General features: G+C 38.6%; 3 protein-coding genes across 4 annotated transcripts; 2 read left to right on the top strand and 1 right to left on the bottom strand.

The window, feature by feature from the left end:
• The first annotated feature begins 247 nt into the window (after window positions 1-247).
• On the top strand, window positions 248-12,463 carry arhgap45b (Rho GTPase activating protein 45b). Of its 2 annotated transcripts, none has more exons than XM_079471753.1 (23): window positions 248-611; window positions 1,967-2,357; window positions 3,297-3,440; window positions 4,942-5,026; window positions 5,715-5,787; window positions 5,947-6,007; window positions 6,130-6,264; window positions 6,540-6,601; window positions 6,688-6,798; window positions 6,883-6,963; window positions 7,570-7,737; window positions 7,845-7,982; window positions 8,095-8,285; window positions 8,392-8,495; window positions 8,661-8,759; window positions 9,013-9,114; window positions 9,196-9,359; window positions 9,436-9,624; window positions 9,713-9,850; window positions 9,963-10,201; window positions 10,283-10,520; window positions 10,668-10,764; window positions 11,268-12,463. In XM_079471753.1, exons 1-23 carry the CDS (start codon window positions 516-518, stop codon window positions 11,570-11,572), a joined length of 3,411 nt encoding a protein of 1,136 aa, XP_079327879.1. In that variant the 5' UTR covers window positions 248-515; the 3' UTR covers window positions 11,573-12,463. The 2 variants fall into 2 exon arrangements, with proteins under 2 accessions (XP_079327879.1, XP_079327878.1); XM_079471752.1 differs by having other exon boundaries at window positions 574-1,134.
• polr2eb (RNA polymerase II, I and III subunit E, b) lies at window positions 12,157-14,896 on the bottom strand. Its single transcript, XM_079471754.1, has 9 exons — window positions 14,847-14,896; window positions 13,831-13,893; window positions 13,538-13,712; window positions 13,342-13,457; window positions 13,183-13,263; window positions 13,037-13,095; window positions 12,804-12,882; window positions 12,510-12,578; window positions 12,157-12,259 (listed from the first exon to the last, which is right to left on the bottom strand). Exons 2-8 carry the CDS (start codon window positions 13,885-13,887, stop codon window positions 12,513-12,515), a joined length of 633 nt encoding a protein of 210 aa, XP_079327880.1. The 5' UTR covers window positions 13,888-13,893; window positions 14,847-14,896; the 3' UTR covers window positions 12,157-12,259; window positions 12,510-12,512.
• A 5-nt stretch (window positions 14,897-14,901) lies between these two features.
• gpx4a (glutathione peroxidase 4a) lies at window positions 14,902-17,473 on the top strand. Its single transcript, XM_079471755.1, has 7 exons — window positions 14,902-15,197; window positions 15,351-15,445; window positions 15,539-15,683; window positions 15,774-15,925; window positions 16,568-16,592; window positions 16,968-17,027; window positions 17,119-17,473. The coding sequence occupies exons 1-7, from the start codon at window positions 15,147-15,149 to the stop codon at window positions 17,149-17,151; spliced, it is 561 nt and encodes a 186-aa protein (XP_079327881.1). The 5' UTR covers window positions 14,902-15,146; the 3' UTR covers window positions 17,152-17,473.
• Window positions 17,474-17,744: the final 271 nt, after the last annotated feature.

Raw genomic sequence — 17,744 nt, 5'->3', positions numbered from 1 at the left:
CAATATCCATACTGCAAAAAATACATGGACACAAAGCCCAACATCTAATCTCAACTAAACCACCCGTTTTGTATGCACATATCTGTGTGAATAAGAAAAGCATATTTTGTCTTGAAAGTGGGCGGTGTTTTCATATTGAACTAAACAGCAGCAGGTGCCCGAAATCAACATGCGTCCCGAGCTGCAGAACGTGGACCAAAATGACGAAAACATTTGCGTGTTAAACTTTGGCCGACATGTTCCGTTCAACCCAAGACTAAACAGAAGCGCAGTTTCACTTGTCAAAGGGACGCGGAGAGAAAAAACCGAGAAGCGGATGCGCTGTTGTCTGATGTGCGCGCGTACGTGCGTCGATGCGCGATCACGTTGCAGGAGCGAAACAACCGCACGCGCTCGGAGTCTATGGGAGTAAACAGATGTGTAAAACTCGCCCGGTGCATTGAAATGGGGTTCGGGGGGGTGGGCAGGGGGGTTATATCGTAAAGTCAAAGAAATACGAACAACACGAGCTGAAAATGTTCTCGAAAAGGACAAGGGAACTGATAAAGACGCACTCCATGTCAAAGAAGAGCCGAACAGGAAGCGGCCCGTCGCCTCTCAACTCTCCATCAGTAAGTCGCTCAGCATCTTTACTCTTTTCCTCCTGCCAATCAACTTGATTGACATTTTGGTCTCGCGCCGAGTTGTTTGCGCGTCGGGTGGCTGGAATATTCACGATTGTTATTTGTGTTTAATCCGACTTGAAGTTTATTATACGGACCGTTGTGTTGTCTAAAGGCACTTCCTCGGTGTGATGTGGCGCAGAGTGCTACAAGAAGAGGGGTTCGTTTAACTCCGAGGATCCTCAATCGTTTCAAATCTTATTTTTTTCTTGTGCGTTTAACTTTGAATTTTGATGATTTGCGTTGATGGTCACTTTATTTTTTAAGCTGGGTTTGATGTTGCATTTAAAGGCCCTCTGACCGCCCGTGATGACGGAGTTTAGTGAGTTTTTAAAGTAGACCGAAAATGTTGAAGCGCGGAGCAGGTGGCAAAAGCTACAGCCCGTACGCGACGAGTCAGAGAGTTAAGAAAACGAACAGCAAAGGTAAATTGGACATCTTGCCAAATAGACCAAACGTTTGGCTTAAACAGGTAGGTTCATACTTTGTTTCTTCTTTTAAGTGTGCGTGACGCAATAAATGCATACTTTTCGAATGCACGTTGACATTTCAAGCAGTAAACTGCACCGTGACGTCACTTTGTACTACAAAGTATGCGTTTTATAACCTCAAAGTGACTGAAAGGCTACATTAAACATTCGTCATTTTTAAACCTGTACATTCAATGCATTCCCCTCAAATATTCTTCTAAAATGCGTATTGGAATGTTGAACGAAAATGTCAAAATGTTTCTCATTTGTCGGAATGACAACGAACTTACTTTTAGTCTTTGAAAAGTTGGGTTTTGTGTTGTGTTATAGCACAGGTAACGTGGATTGTTGTCTAAATGTTCTTTCAAAGTTATCAAGTTTAATGATCATCTTATCAATGTTATGTGGCATTGCTTAATGTCCTTATAAAAACGTTATCTTTCCATTGTTAGTGGAACAGTTCAAGCTTTCGAAAATAACGCTTTCTTAACGTAATGGGAATGTTGGCAAAGCGTTTTTAAAACATACTTTTTTTGGCTGAGAGGCTTTTCGTTCTAGGTTTCTTGTACCTATATAAAATGTATTGTCGATTACATGCTCACATGTTCGCTGGGTGTTCTTAGGCCTCATGCAAACTGAGTCAGTGTGGCATCAACTGTAGTCGCAGGGTGTGACAGGAAGCAGGCCGCTGTTACACAATCGCTCTTGTGAAAGAACGTCTGTTTACTAACAGCCATCTATTGTCCGTCATATGTCTTGAACCTCATCTTCAAAACCGCTTGCTTTAAATTAGATATACTTCATCCCTGATACCCGTGTTTCTTTTCAATCCAGCTCTCCGCTCTCCAGGAGCAGCCGCGAAAAGATGTGATCGACGGCGCTTCTCCTCACGCCTCCTCCAGTTCTTCTCCCTCCATCTTGGAGGTCCCAAGTTCCTGTCCGGGAACCCCTTTGAACCCGCACACTAAACTGGTGGGCTGCCCGTCCCCGATGGGAACGCTGAAGCGTCCCACTTCCCTGAGCCGCAATCCCAGCGCGGCTGGCTTTCCGATCCAGTCTTGGGTCTTCAGCAAGGGTGCAGGAAAGTCGGTCATTACCCATACTCCCTCGCCCGAGACGCCGGAGACCACTGTGGCTATTGAGGTTGAGGACATTCCCTCTTTGCTCCGCATAGTGGAACGATTCGCCAAGGCAGTGGAGAAACTGAAAGATGTTGTGCTTGAAGGTAAGACGTTGAAATTTGACACGTGGCTCCCTAAGTATTGTGTTATGTACAGTACATTAATATAATGATTGATGAAATACTCAACGCTAGAAGTGCTCAATACTGATTCACCACGTGACGATTTGCGCGTCAAACAATGGCCGCAAACATCACCTTCCGCTGTCGATCATCTGATCGGTCATGGAGAAAAGGGGCAGGGCTGAGTTTGCTCAAGAGACCTTGTTGTTCCTGTAGCTTCAGTTGATTTGAGTTCCTGTGGCGCACCACATTGAACAGGAAATCGTGCTCTCACAGAACCCCCCCTTCCGCTCTCAGAGCTTACAGTGACACGTAGTGTAACGTCATTCAGCATATAGTCATTCCCATGAATACAGAAATCTGTACCCGTAGATAGATTCGGAATTCAGAAACGCTTTACAAAGTAGTACAGTGATGGTTTGGTGGTACATACAATTACCATGTGATGGCATTATTGTGTAGTACTATAGACCGCTGGTCAAAAGTTTAAAATCGTTTTTTTTGTTTATACATATATTTTATATTGACTTCTAACTAATGCTTCTGAATTGAAGACAATGGCATGGGTTGGTGGTTGTCCCCTGACCCACACCAGTCTGACTAAAACCTTTGTGGATTCTACCCAACAAGTAGCCTCGTTGTTTTCAAGTCAGGTTGTTTTGACATAACCTTGTAATTGATAGAGTTTCTCTGATCATAAGTTTCTCAGTTAGGGTTAAAAGCCACGAGAGTAGGAAGTGGTTTGTAGACGTGTCGCAGCAGACAAAGCCATGCTGCGCAGTGTTAACAAATTTACATCATCTCAGCCGTTTTTGGATCAATGCAGATTATTAAGGCTTCCTGTTTCTTCGATGACATACACACAATTTTATGCAAATGTTGATGTTATGCATAATAAACAAGATTTAGCATTTTTTTCAGATAAACAGGAGAACCGGCGACCGTTGGCTCATGAATGTTTAGGGGAGGTTTTGCGTATCCTGCGACATGTCATTAGTATGTACCCCCTATTGAACACCGTGGAGACGCTCACCGCTGCTGGCAAACTCATTTCACAAGTCAAAGGTTAGAACGCACAGCAATGCTCAAATTTAAAGTGACAGGGATCTGACGCTATATGAGCAGTGTGAGAATCCTGGGTCTGACCCTACCAACCACCAAGTCGAAATGAATTTAAAAGTGAAAATTGTTATTGTACAGTATATGGAATTATCCAGTGTTAATTTTAAATGATTTATCTGTGTGGGTCATTGTGCCATCATCATTCTTTTATCCAAAACATCTCTTTGCATGATGTGCGTGTCGGTGCAGAGGTGGGGCTATAATGACTGACCAACGTTCAGACTTTCAACAATCCAACAAATTCCCGAAGCACAAAATCAAGTCCCGCCCTACATTTTTTCTATTCCAATTCCAAAGGCCATTTCACTCAAATAAACGTTACAATATTGCACTATTGCAATTTCAAGAAACCACTGAAACATCATGGCTGTCAAGTTTTGATAAAACATACAATTGGGTCACACAAAAACCCTGATCATAATAATGATAATAAGAATGAATAATTTATGTATTTTATTGCTTTTTATGCTGAACTTCTCATAACCGTAACGTGTCCCTATTTGTCATTAGAAAACATTTACACATTTTACAAAGTTTTTTAAACGCACACAAATATATATACATTAAGTTTGATTTTATGTAAAGAAACACATCTATTAGTACCTTATAAATGGGTAACAGATTAGATTTAGTCATTTTGCATTTAGTCATTTAGCAGACGCTTTTATCCAAAGCGACTTACAAAGAGTTCAGGGAGCAATAAACGATATGTCATACAAAGAGCAACAATACAATAGGTGCTGATACAAAGTTACTAGTTTCAACAAAAGCTAGACCAATACCTGTTGAGAGAAGAGGGTTAGTGTACTCTACACTAGTTATTTTTCATTTGTCTGTCAAGTATTCACAGAAGAGATGGGTTTTAAGTAGTTTTTGTAAGGTTGTGGGAGATGAGGTTGACCAGACCGCATTGGGAAGAAGGTCCTTCCACCAGGAAGGAGTTGTGAAGGAGAATGAGCGGGAAAGATTACTTTATATTTTCAAGTTAAAAACCTAATATTCTCTCTAATATACATGATTTTTCTCCATTCCCCTTACCAATACAGGTAGTTTTCCACATTAAAAAAAGTCACATGTATAATTTTCTATTAAAATATACTTAAATTATGTCTTAATATGAATGATTAGTAACAACTTGGCATCATCATGGGTTTGCTTTTTTTAGCAAAACATGCTATAGGATTGACAGTTGTAAATGGATTTCATACCTTGTTTAAAATGAATATAAAGGACATTTTTTAAGTGTTTTAAAAAAATCATGTTTGACATCTTGAGACACAGATTTTTTGAATCACTCACATTTACCGACACGTTCAATGATTCTTAGTCAATGTTTATTTTACACACCACACAAGGTGGATGTTCATGATTTTGATCTTGCTAAATTAGTTTATATGTGCTTCACCAAACCAATCTCATCATGCGTTTATACCGTTCATCTCAGGCTATCACTATGAAGTTTGCAACGAAGCAGAGAAGAAGGATTTTGAGAAGGCCATCGAGACTATCGCTGTAGCTTTTAGCAGCAAGTAAGTATTTTGTCAAGTCGATTGATATGTTTCCAACGTTTTACACACCTAATTTGTGTTATTTGTAACTGTAGAGGAATAACAGGAAACTGTCTTGTGGCTTCTGCTCTCTTACACTCCCATGGTTTAAAACTCACCGATTTGGTTTTAGGTGTCGAGTAGATCATTATCATTATCGGCAGTTGTAATAACACAAGTGTTGTTATTATTACTTGTATTTCAACAGCACTTAAAAATATTCTTGCATCATATTTATTCAATAAATACGCTGCATTTTCATGCAATCGAATGAATAATGACAGGAAATGGAAAAACATCAAAATGCATCATATTTATTGCAAAGGTCTCTTGCCTGGGAGTCCTCGCAAAAATCTACGTGACAATTACTGTTTTTCCATTTCCTGTCATTATTCATTCGATTGCATGAAAATGCAGCGTGACACTGTCTTTCACGGTACAAAACAGCGGAAAGAGGAAGTTGGTGAACCTATTGAACCGCTTGCCCTGTTATCATGGCCAAGTTCATTTCTTCATTTGTCCACATGAAGAAACCAGTACATTGGCATCACATCTTTCATTCATTCAATTCTTTTCATCAATTTCTTTGCAAGAACTGGATTAACATGTCTGCTAAATGAATACCTGTAATTGAACCTGATTTCTACATTTCTTTTTGTCTTTTTCTCAGTGTGTCTGAATTGCTGATGGGAGAGGTAGACAGCAGCACGCTGTTGTCAGTGTTGCCCACTGAGAAAAGCAGGGTAAGAGAGTATCTGTGTGCCTGTTTCTGTACCCACATGAACTGTTTAAAGCCAGTGAAACTGAAACCGTCTTGATTTACAGGAAGTTCTGTATAAGGGTGACACTACTCCATGGTCACTGCTTATTTATGTATTTGTGTACGATGTTGTTTATTTTAGTCTATGGAGAACCTCTCTGGACATGACTCTTTATACACCCGGAGTGACTCCTCCGAACTGGGTAAGGATTTTTAAGGAAAATCTCACATTTAACTATTCCAGTGTGGAGTAGAAAAGATGGATAAAAAAGTTGATATGCTGTAAACATGTTTGTGAATGTTTATTGTGTTTACGTGTTGACAGTAATAAGTGGAGAAGAGGTGGATATCATACTTCAGCGCAGTGAAGGGGGCGTCGACTCTGCTCTGACGTACGCTAAGACCATCTCCAAATACATAAAGGACCTGATCGGCTACGTTGAGAAAAAGCTTGCATTGGGTAGGACCGTTGATAGTCTGATGGTTGATTTACACGGGGCGTCGGCATTAAAGCTTCTCATTTACTTTAATGCCGATAGAGTTTTTCAGCCTGGCATTTTCCATTTTTCCATCCAAGTACCATCTATAAAAACAATTTGCAAACTTAGAAGAACTTCTAATGTAGCTTTCACAACATACTTTATTTTATTTATTTAAATAACCAGTTATATATAATAATTCAAGAACCTTATATAGTAAAAAAACGCTCTTAACTTGCAACATATTTCGTTGTAGAGCTGGAGTTCTCCAAGGGTCTCCAAAGGATCTATCAGTCATGTAAACAGACCATCACACAGGTGACTTTTGACCTTCATCCGTCTGCAGTATAAAAGGTTTTATCCACTCTATGGTTTTCTAGCTAAACGTGTTGTTCCTTCTTCAGCCCCACATGCCCTTCTTCTCCATCTACTCTCTGGCTCTGGAGCAGGACCTGGAGCAGAGCGCTGGGATGCACCAGGCAGCTGCCACCTTGCAGAATCAGACCTTCATCATGGTACCACATCATCATTATTTATTTGCTTTTATTATACATTTGTCATATACATTAATCACAAAAATGCTTTTTGTTCATTCATAGCCTCTGCTGCTGCGCAAACAGGAGCATGAAAAGAAACGCAAGGAGATCAAGGAACACTGGTTAAAAGCAAAGAGAAAACTGGTAAGGTTAATGTTTTATACAGAAAGCAACTTGCAGTGCATCGAGGACGTTATTATAGATTTGTTTTCTGTTTTATTTTTTTATTTTATTAATAGCTTGAATTAATGTTTTTTTTATTGGAATTTCTTTTTCTTTTCTTTTTTCTATAAATACAATATTTTATTTGTATTTTCCATTATATTATGTTTGGTAAACCAAGGAGATTACCAAGATTAACAAAATGTATTTTTTACTTGCATTTTCAGATACAAATTTTAGTGCCTTTAACTATTTTCATCTTTGCTAAGCTTACATTTCTAATGGTTATTGATAATAAACATTTAGGATGATATTTAATTTAATTTCTGTCAAGATATTGTACTTTTCAGTTTAGATTATAAAAATAATGATTTTGTTTCTGTTTCTCAACTAATACAAACACAATGAGCATATCAAGGTTTTTTATGTACTAAACAAGTATTCACAACAATAAGTTTATAAAATGATTTAACTCCTGTAGGAATAACTGTGTAGGCTACAGTAACCTTAGATTTTATGTTTCTAACAGAGATTGTGATATAGAAGCTAATTTTACTGATTGCAGGAAAACGTCTCATGTGTTTACAGATGGAGTGTGATGCCAACCTACGCCGGGCTAAACAGGTCTACATGGCGCGTTGTGAGGAATATGACAAGGCGAGGACGGCGGCTAACAGGGCTGAAGAGGAAGGTGGAAGCTCTGCCACCAAAACTGTAGACAAGAAGAAACGACTAGAGGAGGAGGCTCGTAACAAGGTTGTACAATTCCCATAATGCTTCCCTTAACTAGAATCTCACAGCTAAAACATTATTACAAGATGATCAGTACTTTTGTGAGGTTAAAACCATACTCTTTCTCTCAGGCTGAAGAGGCAGAGGCCACATACCGAACCTGCGTTGCAGACGCGAGCACACAACACCAGGAGCTGGAGCACATGAAGGTCACGGTTCTGCGGCAGATCCAAGAGGTCATCAAACAGAGTGACCAGACCATCCGCTCGGTACATATCCAAATATCGTACATGAAATAAATAGCTCCCCAAACTATCCAAGTCAAACTTATTAACATCTGCATGCTGTTAACTAGTTAAAAATTCTTTATACACATCCCAGGCCACCATCTCATACTACCAGATCATGCACATGCAGACGGTAGCCATGCCCGTCCACTATCAGACTCTGTGTGAGAGCAGTAAGCTCTATGATCCCGGACAACAGTACGCCACGCACGTCAAAGATCTCCAGATGAGCGAGGAGCCTGAAACCCATTACGAGTTTGAGTCTTATTCAGCCTCCACCATCCAGTACGAAACGTTCCTGCAACTTTCACACACACAGACTCTCATATCTAGCACTGCACTTCATTAACCTGGAGTAGATCATATGTTAAACGTGTTGTGTTGGATTCAGGCCGTCGACCAGACCCCGTACTGACAGCGGCAATGCAGATGTTTCGCACGCTGGAGTAGAGACGGGAGATACGAGCTGCTCGCAGAAAGATGAACAGAAGAGGGGTACGTGTGAGACTTAGTCTATTTTTGATAGGTATTGATGTCTGCAGTGCTAGACATGTTCAACAGCATCAGACAAGTGAGAAAATGAAATGTAGTTGTTTTTTGTGTGTAATGGAAGTGCACTCTAACCTGGATGTTTGTAATAAATTGTTTTTCTGTTGTCAGCTCGAGGTCACATGACTCACAAATCCTGGGGCTCAACAGTTAGTGACACAGACAGTGTGGGTGGAGGAAGTGGTCTTGGATCTCCTACTATCAGCACAGGTACAACTTTCTAAAACTGTCAATGTATATATGGAGCAAAAAATAAGATTCTTGGCTTACCTATATGCTCATAACTAAGAACTATTCAATTATGCAAATGTTTAGATGGATATATTTTGTGTTATGAAATATTAGGCCTGTATGGTTTTTATATGTAATATACAATACAATTGTATTTATTATAATTATGGCATATAATGATTATTTTTGCATTTCATATTCATTTTGCTCTATATTTGTAACCAATGTGCAGGTGACATTAGCAAAATTGTTCGGACGGCTTCTACAGGAACCATGTCATCCAATGAGGACCCGGATGAGAGAGAAACGAATATTGCTTCCTTCGAAACTCCAAGTGAGGAACAATAATGGACAAAATAATTTGACGATATTAGTTATTCTAGTGTGTTTCTTACTACAATCCTCGCTTATGCAGATATAAACGGTATCGAACCCGAGATAACGGTGCATACCGGGCCTTTCCGGAACGTGGGGTTGTCAAAAGCCGCTCAGACGCACAAACTGCGTAAACTGCGCGCCCCGTCCAAATGCAGAGAATGTGACAGCTACGTTTATTTCCAGGGCGCGGAGTGCGAGGAGGTTTGGTCATACATTATTTTAATATAATTATGCTTCATTTATGCGCCGTTTAATATTCGTCATTTCCATTTTGAAGTGTTTCTTGGCCTGCCATAAGCGCTGCTTGGAGACGTTGGCGATCCAATGTGGTCACAAGAAACTTCAGGGTCGTCTGCAGCTGTTCGGGCAGGATTTCTCCCAAGTTTCCAGCAACAGTCCTGACAGCATTCCTTTCATTATCAAAAAGTGTATCGGTGAGATCGAGAGGCGAGCGTTGAGAATGAAGGTAAGAAAGGGCGGAGCCAGCAAATCATGATAGTGTTTAGCCAATGAAAAAATGCAGGCTCACCCTGAGAGCTTATCTTTTCTTTCAGGGCATTTATCGAGTGAACGGAGTGAAGACCCGTGTGGAAAAGCTGTGTCAGGCGTTTGAGAACGGTAAAGATCTGGTGGAGCTGTCACAGTCCTCGCCACATGACATCAGCAACGTGCTGAAGCTTTACCTGCGCCAGGTGAACCACTGCAATGTTTTTTTGAAAATAAGTGGTTATACGTTGTCATTGGTGGTTACTTGCATTAAATTGATATGAGAGAATGTAAAAACTGACTGATACACTTCTTTAGCTTCCGGAGCCCATCATGCCCTTCCGCCTATACAACAGTCTGATGGGTCTGGCGAAGGAAAGCCTGGCAGTCGTGGGTCCAGAAGGCGCAGAAACCGGCAAAGGACACGACCTGGTGGACCCCGGCCCTGAGACAGACCCTGAACTTCTTGCCCTGGTGGACAGGTTAAAAAATCTACTAAAAGAGCTCCCTAAAGCAAACACCGCCACCCTCCGCTACGTGGCACGGCACCTGAGAAGGTTGGAGACATATTACCTTCCTGTCACATTTTATGCTTATGAATAAAGTTCATTCTTTGAGTAATATGTCCTTATTCTCAGGATAGCGGAGCTTGAAGACGACAATAAAATGAGCCCCAGTAATCTGGGTATTGTGTTCGGCCCCTCACTGATGCGTCCACGACCCTCCGGGGCCACAGTCTCTCTGTCCTCTCTGGTGGATTACCCGTACCAGGCCCGCATAGTGGAGACACTCATTGTGTTTTATCCCTCCATCTTCCATTCCGATTCCGGAGGGCACGTGAGCACCAGCACGACCCGCTCGCATTCTCTACAGCAGGTTTGTGTTTGTAAATACGCTCTTATGTTGCATATGAGGGTGATGACTCATGATCTGTTTGCCAGACTGAACACAAATATTTACAAAGCATTAATGAAGAACTCATGAAGGGACGCGTAAGAATGTGTCTGAATTTTGTTTGTGTAGGAAAGCAGTCTTGATGGAGAGGAACACTGTTTGAATGATGCTGAAGATCAAGGGGTCGTGGATGAACGAGGCAATGCAGAAGCAGACAAAACTGAGGGTCAGGGAATGACATTTCTTGTTTTTCTTCTTTCTGGGTTTTTTTTCATTTGTATATTGTAAATATAATAATTTTTTTCTGCGTTAAAATTAAAATGTATGATTTTTTTTATTACTAGCATTTCACCCTTTATATTCTAATATATATTTATCATTATATATTGTGATAATTTTACGTTAGGGCATTAGCTGTCAAAATATCATATTTTCACCACACAATTATCATGGCCAAAAGATTGTACAATATACATATATCACATAATTATATTCATTCTTATAATGTTATTTGTCAACTTTATCTAAATTTATTTTTAGTTTTCTTTTTTTGGCCTATGAATCCCATTCAAAGTGTAGGGTGGCAAGTGCTGAATTTTTTAAAGATATCGTATCATGATTATTGATATCTTGTTAATTTTATATTGTAGTTATCATAAATACAGAATTGTAACACCCCAATCATTATATATTAATTTATGATATTGTTTTTATGTTCTGTCATTTAAGACATCTCTAGTGAAACCCCAGGCTCTTTGGAACACAGTCTGGACTCGGATTCCGAACCAGATGAGGAGTCTAGGTGTGAACTGCAACCCCTCAGCCCTACTGACCCATCGCAGGACATCACCACCAAAGAACCCTCGAGCCCACCCGTACTTCTGGTGAACCTGCAATGCCCCTCTGCCTCAGACATCAATCCCCCTGCCCTCCCTGAGAGCGAACCTCCAGAATTAGATGAGCCAGAACTACCAACAAGCTCGATGGCAGTGTTAAACATCAATCAGTCTAACAATACTACCAAAACACTCTGAGTTTACGTCCAGGTACAGCGAATGGGGTATTAACATATATTTAGGGTAGGAGATGAAGAGCCAGGGTTTTGTATTTTAATGAAATCTTTAAGTATTGACGTTATATTTTCATATTTAAAATATTTTAGCATAAAACCCTGCATTAAACAGTCAGGTAATTCTTTTTTTACTGGGATTTTTTACATATTCAGCTTTTTTAAAATAAAAACTGCTATACATTGAGCTGATGTTTTCAGGCGAGTTTTGACTTCTCGTATGTTGTATACTGTGATAATATACATGGGTATGAAAGTGTTATGTTGAAATATCTCTGTGTACTTTGACAATAAAAAAAAAACATAATTTCCTTAATTTACTTATGCAAACTTAGCTTGACATGCAAATAGAAAACATACTTTACATAACAGGATACCTCAGTATTCAGTGTGGTGGACTGGTTACAGTCAACAATGTTTGATTCAACAACCATTTGCGTTTTGAAAACTACTAAGTATTTGCATTCAGAAGATGGCTTTCAGAAAAAAGAAGGTAAGTTCTCTATTTCATTCGTTTAACTTATTTTTTAGGGAAGAAACACTTACTACTTATTAGCAACTGTAACAAAATCATATTTATTGAAAAAGAAATGTGTTAGAATAACAAGGATGGTCTGTAAAAGTACTTCGACTTCAAGAGAAGATTTTAAACCTGTCAAAAAGAATATCCAACATGAGTCGTTTATAATTATGTACATAAACATCACAAAGTTGTTGGAAATTGAATTGCCATTATCAACATGTTATTTTAATATCAATCATTGTACTGATTACAGTGTGTTTATTGAAAAAAATGTCACGGAATAAGACTACATCAGCAATCGAAATAAAAAGATTTTCATATAACTTAAATATCAAACATGAAGTTATCCACATCAGAAATAATTTGCAGTGATACTAACAAATCACTGGACCAATCTGTACGTGATGTACCGTCCAGCAGTCTCACTTGGTCTGATAATCTTAACAACCTGAAAAACACAAAGGACAAGATTCCTTAATGACTCGAAATAATAATACATAGTTATTAATAAAGCAATAATGATTCCGGTTAATTGTTCCGGTTCGGAACTCCGAACAATTACATTTCCGTCATGAAATGGGAACGGAGATATATTTGGATCATACCATCGCAGATTCTTTAGGGTGAACTGTCCCTTTAGTGTTAAAACTCATAAAAATGCATTTAATCCTACCTGGCCTCGCTTCAGGCCAAAGTATCGGGCCACAGGATCCCCAGCTTGAATTCTGGGTAGCTGGCTTTCCTTGAGTTTGCTGGAAAACAGCCGGTTAAGGTTACACTAACCACTGTGTAATAGCAAATAAAAGTACTCCTGCTGCAAAACGAGCAATTTTAGTAAATGCTTCTGTTAAGTTTTCCAATAACTTGCAAATTAAAACAAGAATTTTGTCTGTCTAAAAAGGATACTATCTTGCCAAAAGCTCGACCACTTCCTCTTTAGTCATCACTATGTGTTCGGGAACAAGCTGAAAGAATTATTAATGATTATAGCACAGAAACATGAATGTACTATTACATTTTTTAGTAGATCAAAACCAACAGAAATGTCTCACCTCGTGTTCAGTAATGTTGATTAAAAGCTCTTGTTGAAGAAATTGCTCGAGTATGTACTTTGGTGCCATGTCTACTAGAGACTGAAATTTTACAAGAGAAAGTGTATAAAATGGATCGATGAATCTAATAAGCCAAATCAAATAACTTCTGGGACTCACCTGTTTGGCTGAAGGGGTCATACCCATCTGTACTACAATAATGGCCCGTGTGATGTTCTCCTCTTGCATACGTTGGCAGTACATCTTTATGGTTTTGATCCCAACTTTGGGTTCCTCTGTAAACGAATATACAGTACAGATGGTATGACCTCGTGTATTCATCAGTAGTTTGTAATAAGTTCAGTACATAACATACCAGGAAAGAACACAAACATCTGGTCGGTTGGATCGTCGTTGTGGGCGACCAGGACGGTGAGGTCGGTTCGTCGAGGTCGACCCTCACTGGGTTTGTCTCCAAACTGACTTCTGAACTCATCCAGGGTCTGATCCAATTCGTCTTGCGTCACTAGGTAACCACGGTCGTGACAGAGCTGCAGAGAGGATGATGGGTAATACTTTAAATACTGTCATTTAATGAAGGATGAAGTACAGTATTGTCTAGCCAGATTCGACACAACGTCAAAACAAGTTATAGCGCTTTTCGTTTACCTGCATTATAGTTTTGCGAATTTTCCATAACCTGTAAGTCTCTTCCTCGTCATCCATAGTGACCTAAAAAGTGGATTTATCAAATATTAACACCAAAACAGCAGCCCTGAAAATAATCCTCGCCCCACGTTTGCGAAGTGGCGCATCTGCGTGACGTCAGGATTTACGTCGAAGCCCAAACACACGGCGCACAGTTATTACGCGTCTACAAACATTTTTTTTTGTACGTCTGTACATTACAAGCGACGAACAACGTCACATCTCATTATATTCAAGAGTTGTTTGAAAGCGTAATTACATTCAACGTAAAAAAATCTTAATATTTTATTATTTTATTTAAAATTCCAAATAAACCCTTAGTAAAAGCACAACAAAAGTGTATCAATTCATATTTTTGCTCATTATTGTTTTGTTAATAACTATGTATTATTACAACGTATTTTTTAATAACGTATTATGTCCCTATTAGTACGCAACGCGCGTAAAATGAGTTAAATGCGTCATCTATTGTCGCTCGGGACTTGATCGATCAGTGAATCGTCGGATATGGTTTAAAAAAAAACGTTAAATGAATACGTAACTCTTGTAAAATAATCATTATGCAAACTGGATCGTATTACATAACATGTACAATTATGTTATCGTGATATCTAAACGGTTTTTATCGCTTTCGTAATACGCATTGTGTAAGATAAGGGGTCAAGTTCCATGGGTAACTTGTTTTTATTAACTGCGTCATTTCGCATCAATAGCTACAGTGTACAGAAGACATGCACAAATGTCCGCATTACATTCCAGAACAGTGCCATGGTACACTGTAAAGGTTTTAGTAATGCTATATTAAGGTAGGCCTACTTCAAATTATACTGTTGTAGGGAATATAACACACTATTTCTACAGTATAATACCAAATGGCACATTTTTTTTACTTTTGAAAGTCACCTGCCAAATTTGATATAATGCACGTCTGCTGATCTATCTATGTGGGCCAAGTACCAGCATGCAACAGCACTAACCTATCAGCTTTTTCAGCTTGTGTAAGATATTCACCCAATGCCCCATGACCTCATTGGACATGGCAGATAAAGGATTTATTGTCAAATGCCCCTCCTGTAGATGAGCTGTTTGCCTATAATCAGCAGAAATCCAGCCAATGGGAGAGAAACAGCCTCTGTTTGGAGACAATATTTACAGTACATAGTGTCCCATAAATGAGCTTGTTTTCAGTGTTGTGGGTGTCTTGGATGGTTCGTGTCTGGAAGAGTATTTAATCTTATACGGTGTGCCGTTTTAGTGGGGAGTACTGAAAGGCAGCCATGGGCTTCGTGGGAGCCGCTGTCGTTTTCTCTTTAGTGTTGCAGACAATGGTAGGAGTAGATGCAGTGTTGACTGGATCTTGAAGTAATGAGATTGATTTGTATATTTTATTTGTTTAACTGTTAACAGTAGAATTTCTCAGTCATGTGTGTTCCTGTAATCAAATATAATGCAACTGTTTACATCAGTATTTTCTTCTTCAGTCTGCACAGTTAGAGGACTGGCAAACCGCCAAATCCATATATGAATTCACGGTAACCGACATAGACGGAAATGAAGTTTCCCTGGAAAAATACAGGTGAGCCATGATAGTCAGTAATCGATTTTTCACCGAATGGTATTTCACTCTAACAAATTTGTAAGGGTAAAAAAAATGTCGTCCGTTTTGTAGGGGGAACGTTGTCATCATCACCAACGTCGCCTCAAAATGAGGCAAAACCCCCGTAAACTACTCTCAGTTTGCTGAAATGCACGCCAAGTACGCTGAGAAAGGTTTAAGCATTCTGGGTTTTCCATCTAACCAGTTTGCCCGCCAGGTAGGCGCACTTACTGTAAATAACTGAAATGTTTTAAATGTGTAAAAACACCACAGATCTGACAAAAAAACGTTCTCTGTGTTTTATCAGGAGCCAGGCACCAATTCCCAAATCAAAGAATTCGCCAAGTCTTACAATGCACACTTTGATATGTTCAGTAAGATTGATGTAAATGGACCGACTGCCCACCCTCTGTGGAAGTGGCTGAAGGAACAACCCAATGGCAAAGGATTTCTGGGAAAGTGAGTTCTTGATTCTTCCTTTATGTCCTAAATGCAATGCGTGGAAATAGATATATATATCAGATTTTGCTGGATAGTTTAAAAGACTTTAATTATACTATAAAACTGTTACTGTTTCTTTATTAAGTTTAACATGCTAAATAGGAAAATCACAAAATAAGAAAATACTCAAAAAAACGATTTTCACACATTTATAAATTTGGTAATATTTCTCGTACGCAGATATGACAAGTTACTGACATAACACTGAGACACATTTGATCGTTTCTGTCTTTTATGACTAATACTGTCCTCATGAACCAAGTTCCAGACGTCGTCACCCATCATTGCTTCATCCCACCTTCCCTGTGCTACAGAAATTTCTAGAATTTTCTGTCAGTTAAAAAAATTGTGAAATAATAAAAATAAAAGTGTACAGTTTTTGTTTATTAGCAATATACCGATATATAGTGAATAATGATATAATCTCAAAATGTACTTGAGCTAAATATACACTAAAACATTGATGCAACACCAATCAAAGTACTATTTTTATAAAAAGCTTGGTCACAGCAAAGATTTGTTACACTGTGTTATGTGAAATTCTTTAACTCTTGAACACAACATGCATTGACTGTTTCTTATTCATTTATTTCATTTTAGTGGCATCAAATGGAATTTTACTAAGGTATGTACATTTTTTGCAAACATCTTTTACCAATGGAGAAAGTGATATATAAATTAACAGTTTATGGAAATGCCACATTTTTAAAAGTCATAATTCACTTTTATTTAATTTGTTCATTTTACTTATAACCGTTTTTATACATGCAAACACAACAAATGAAAAGTATCTTAAAAAGTTATATTCTTAATGGTTTGGACTTCCTTCAAAATAACACAAGGTGTTTTTTTAACATATAATGCAAGTGAAAGGGGCCTCAAAATGACAAAACATTAACAAGTATCATAAACACAATACAATTATGTTTAAAATTTTGATAAAATATACATATTTTTGCCTGCATTACTAACTGTCTGATTATTATATATATTTGTTCAGTTCCTCATTGATCGTCAGGGCCAGGTTGTGAAGAGATATTCCCCAATGCAAGATCCACGTGTAAGCACTTTCAGTCGGCCTCGAATCATAAACTATTTAAAATATTTGTTAGTTGTACGCCTATATTGTATTACAATCCTTTCTCTTTCAGGTGGTTGAGGCTGATCTTCCCAGATATCTCTAAATTGCATTCTTTTCTTGCTATCGAATTACCCCATGCTGGCCCATCTCCTCTCTACACTCTCTCTTACTGACAGCTGGGCATCAGGATGATGTCATCTCATGGACTAATGATGGTGTGTTTTTAAACCCGGATTGAGGAAAAAACAGACCTGATGCATGTGGCGTGCAACCCCCCTGGGAACTGTTCCAATGTCCAGTGATCAGTGTGAAGGGAGAACCCTACTCCTTTAACCTTCCCTGTGCATTTACATAAAAATATGTACATTTATTTAGAGCCAAGCATGTTAGTGTTAAATTTGTTAATAAACTAACAGACACAGTCATTTGTGTTGTCAATGACTTTCATTTCTTTATATAAAACGACCAATAAAACCTTCAATGATTAAAACATAGTATTAAATTAATATATTCATTTAATAATTAAAGAACTGAATGAATACAATAAATATAATATTTACATGTGTATATATATATATTAAATATATTTAAATAAAGATATATGCATATATTGCTTAATCTGCATTTGTATGTCAAAGCTTGAATCAAATGCCACTAGCATTACTGTTGAATCGCCAACAGAGGGCAGCAGAAGCT

This window comes from Barbatula barbatula (assembly GCF_947034865.1).
Source record: "Barbatula barbatula genome assembly, chromosome: 13".
NCBI lineage: Eukaryota > Metazoa > Chordata > Actinopteri > Cypriniformes > Nemacheilidae > Barbatula > Barbatula barbatula.
This window is presented reverse-complemented; position numbering and strand designations above follow the sequence as displayed.

What these genes read in the sequence shown, in the direction of transcription:
- polr2eb (XM_079471754.1), bottom strand. Translation starts at nt 13,887, where the DNA reads ATGGATGACGAGGAAGAGACTTACAGGTTATGGAAAATTCGCAAAACT. An exon ending in GATGTTTGTGTTCTTTCCTG is followed by an intron (nt 13,458 to 13,537) that starts GTATGTTATGTA and finishes ATTCGTTTACAG; the next exon opens with AGGAACCCAAAGTTGGGATC. An exon ending in GTCGAGCTTTTGGCAAGATA is followed by an intron (nt 12,883 to 13,036) that starts GTATCCTTTTTA and finishes GCTGTTTTCCAG; the next exon opens with CAAACTCAAGGAAAGCCAGC.
- arhgap45b (XM_079471752.1), top strand. Translation starts at nt 1,009, where the DNA reads ATGTTGAAGCGCGGAGCAGGTGGCAAAAGCTACAGCCCGTACGCGACG. An exon ending in GTGACCAGACCATCCGCTCG is followed by an intron (nt 7,983 to 8,094) that starts GTACATATCCAA and finishes TACACATCCCAG; the next exon opens with GCCACCATCTCATACTACCA. An exon ending in TGCTTCCTTCGAAACTCCAA is followed by an intron (nt 9,115 to 9,195) that starts GTGAGGAACAAT and finishes TCGCTTATGCAG; the next exon opens with ATATAAACGGTATCGAACCC.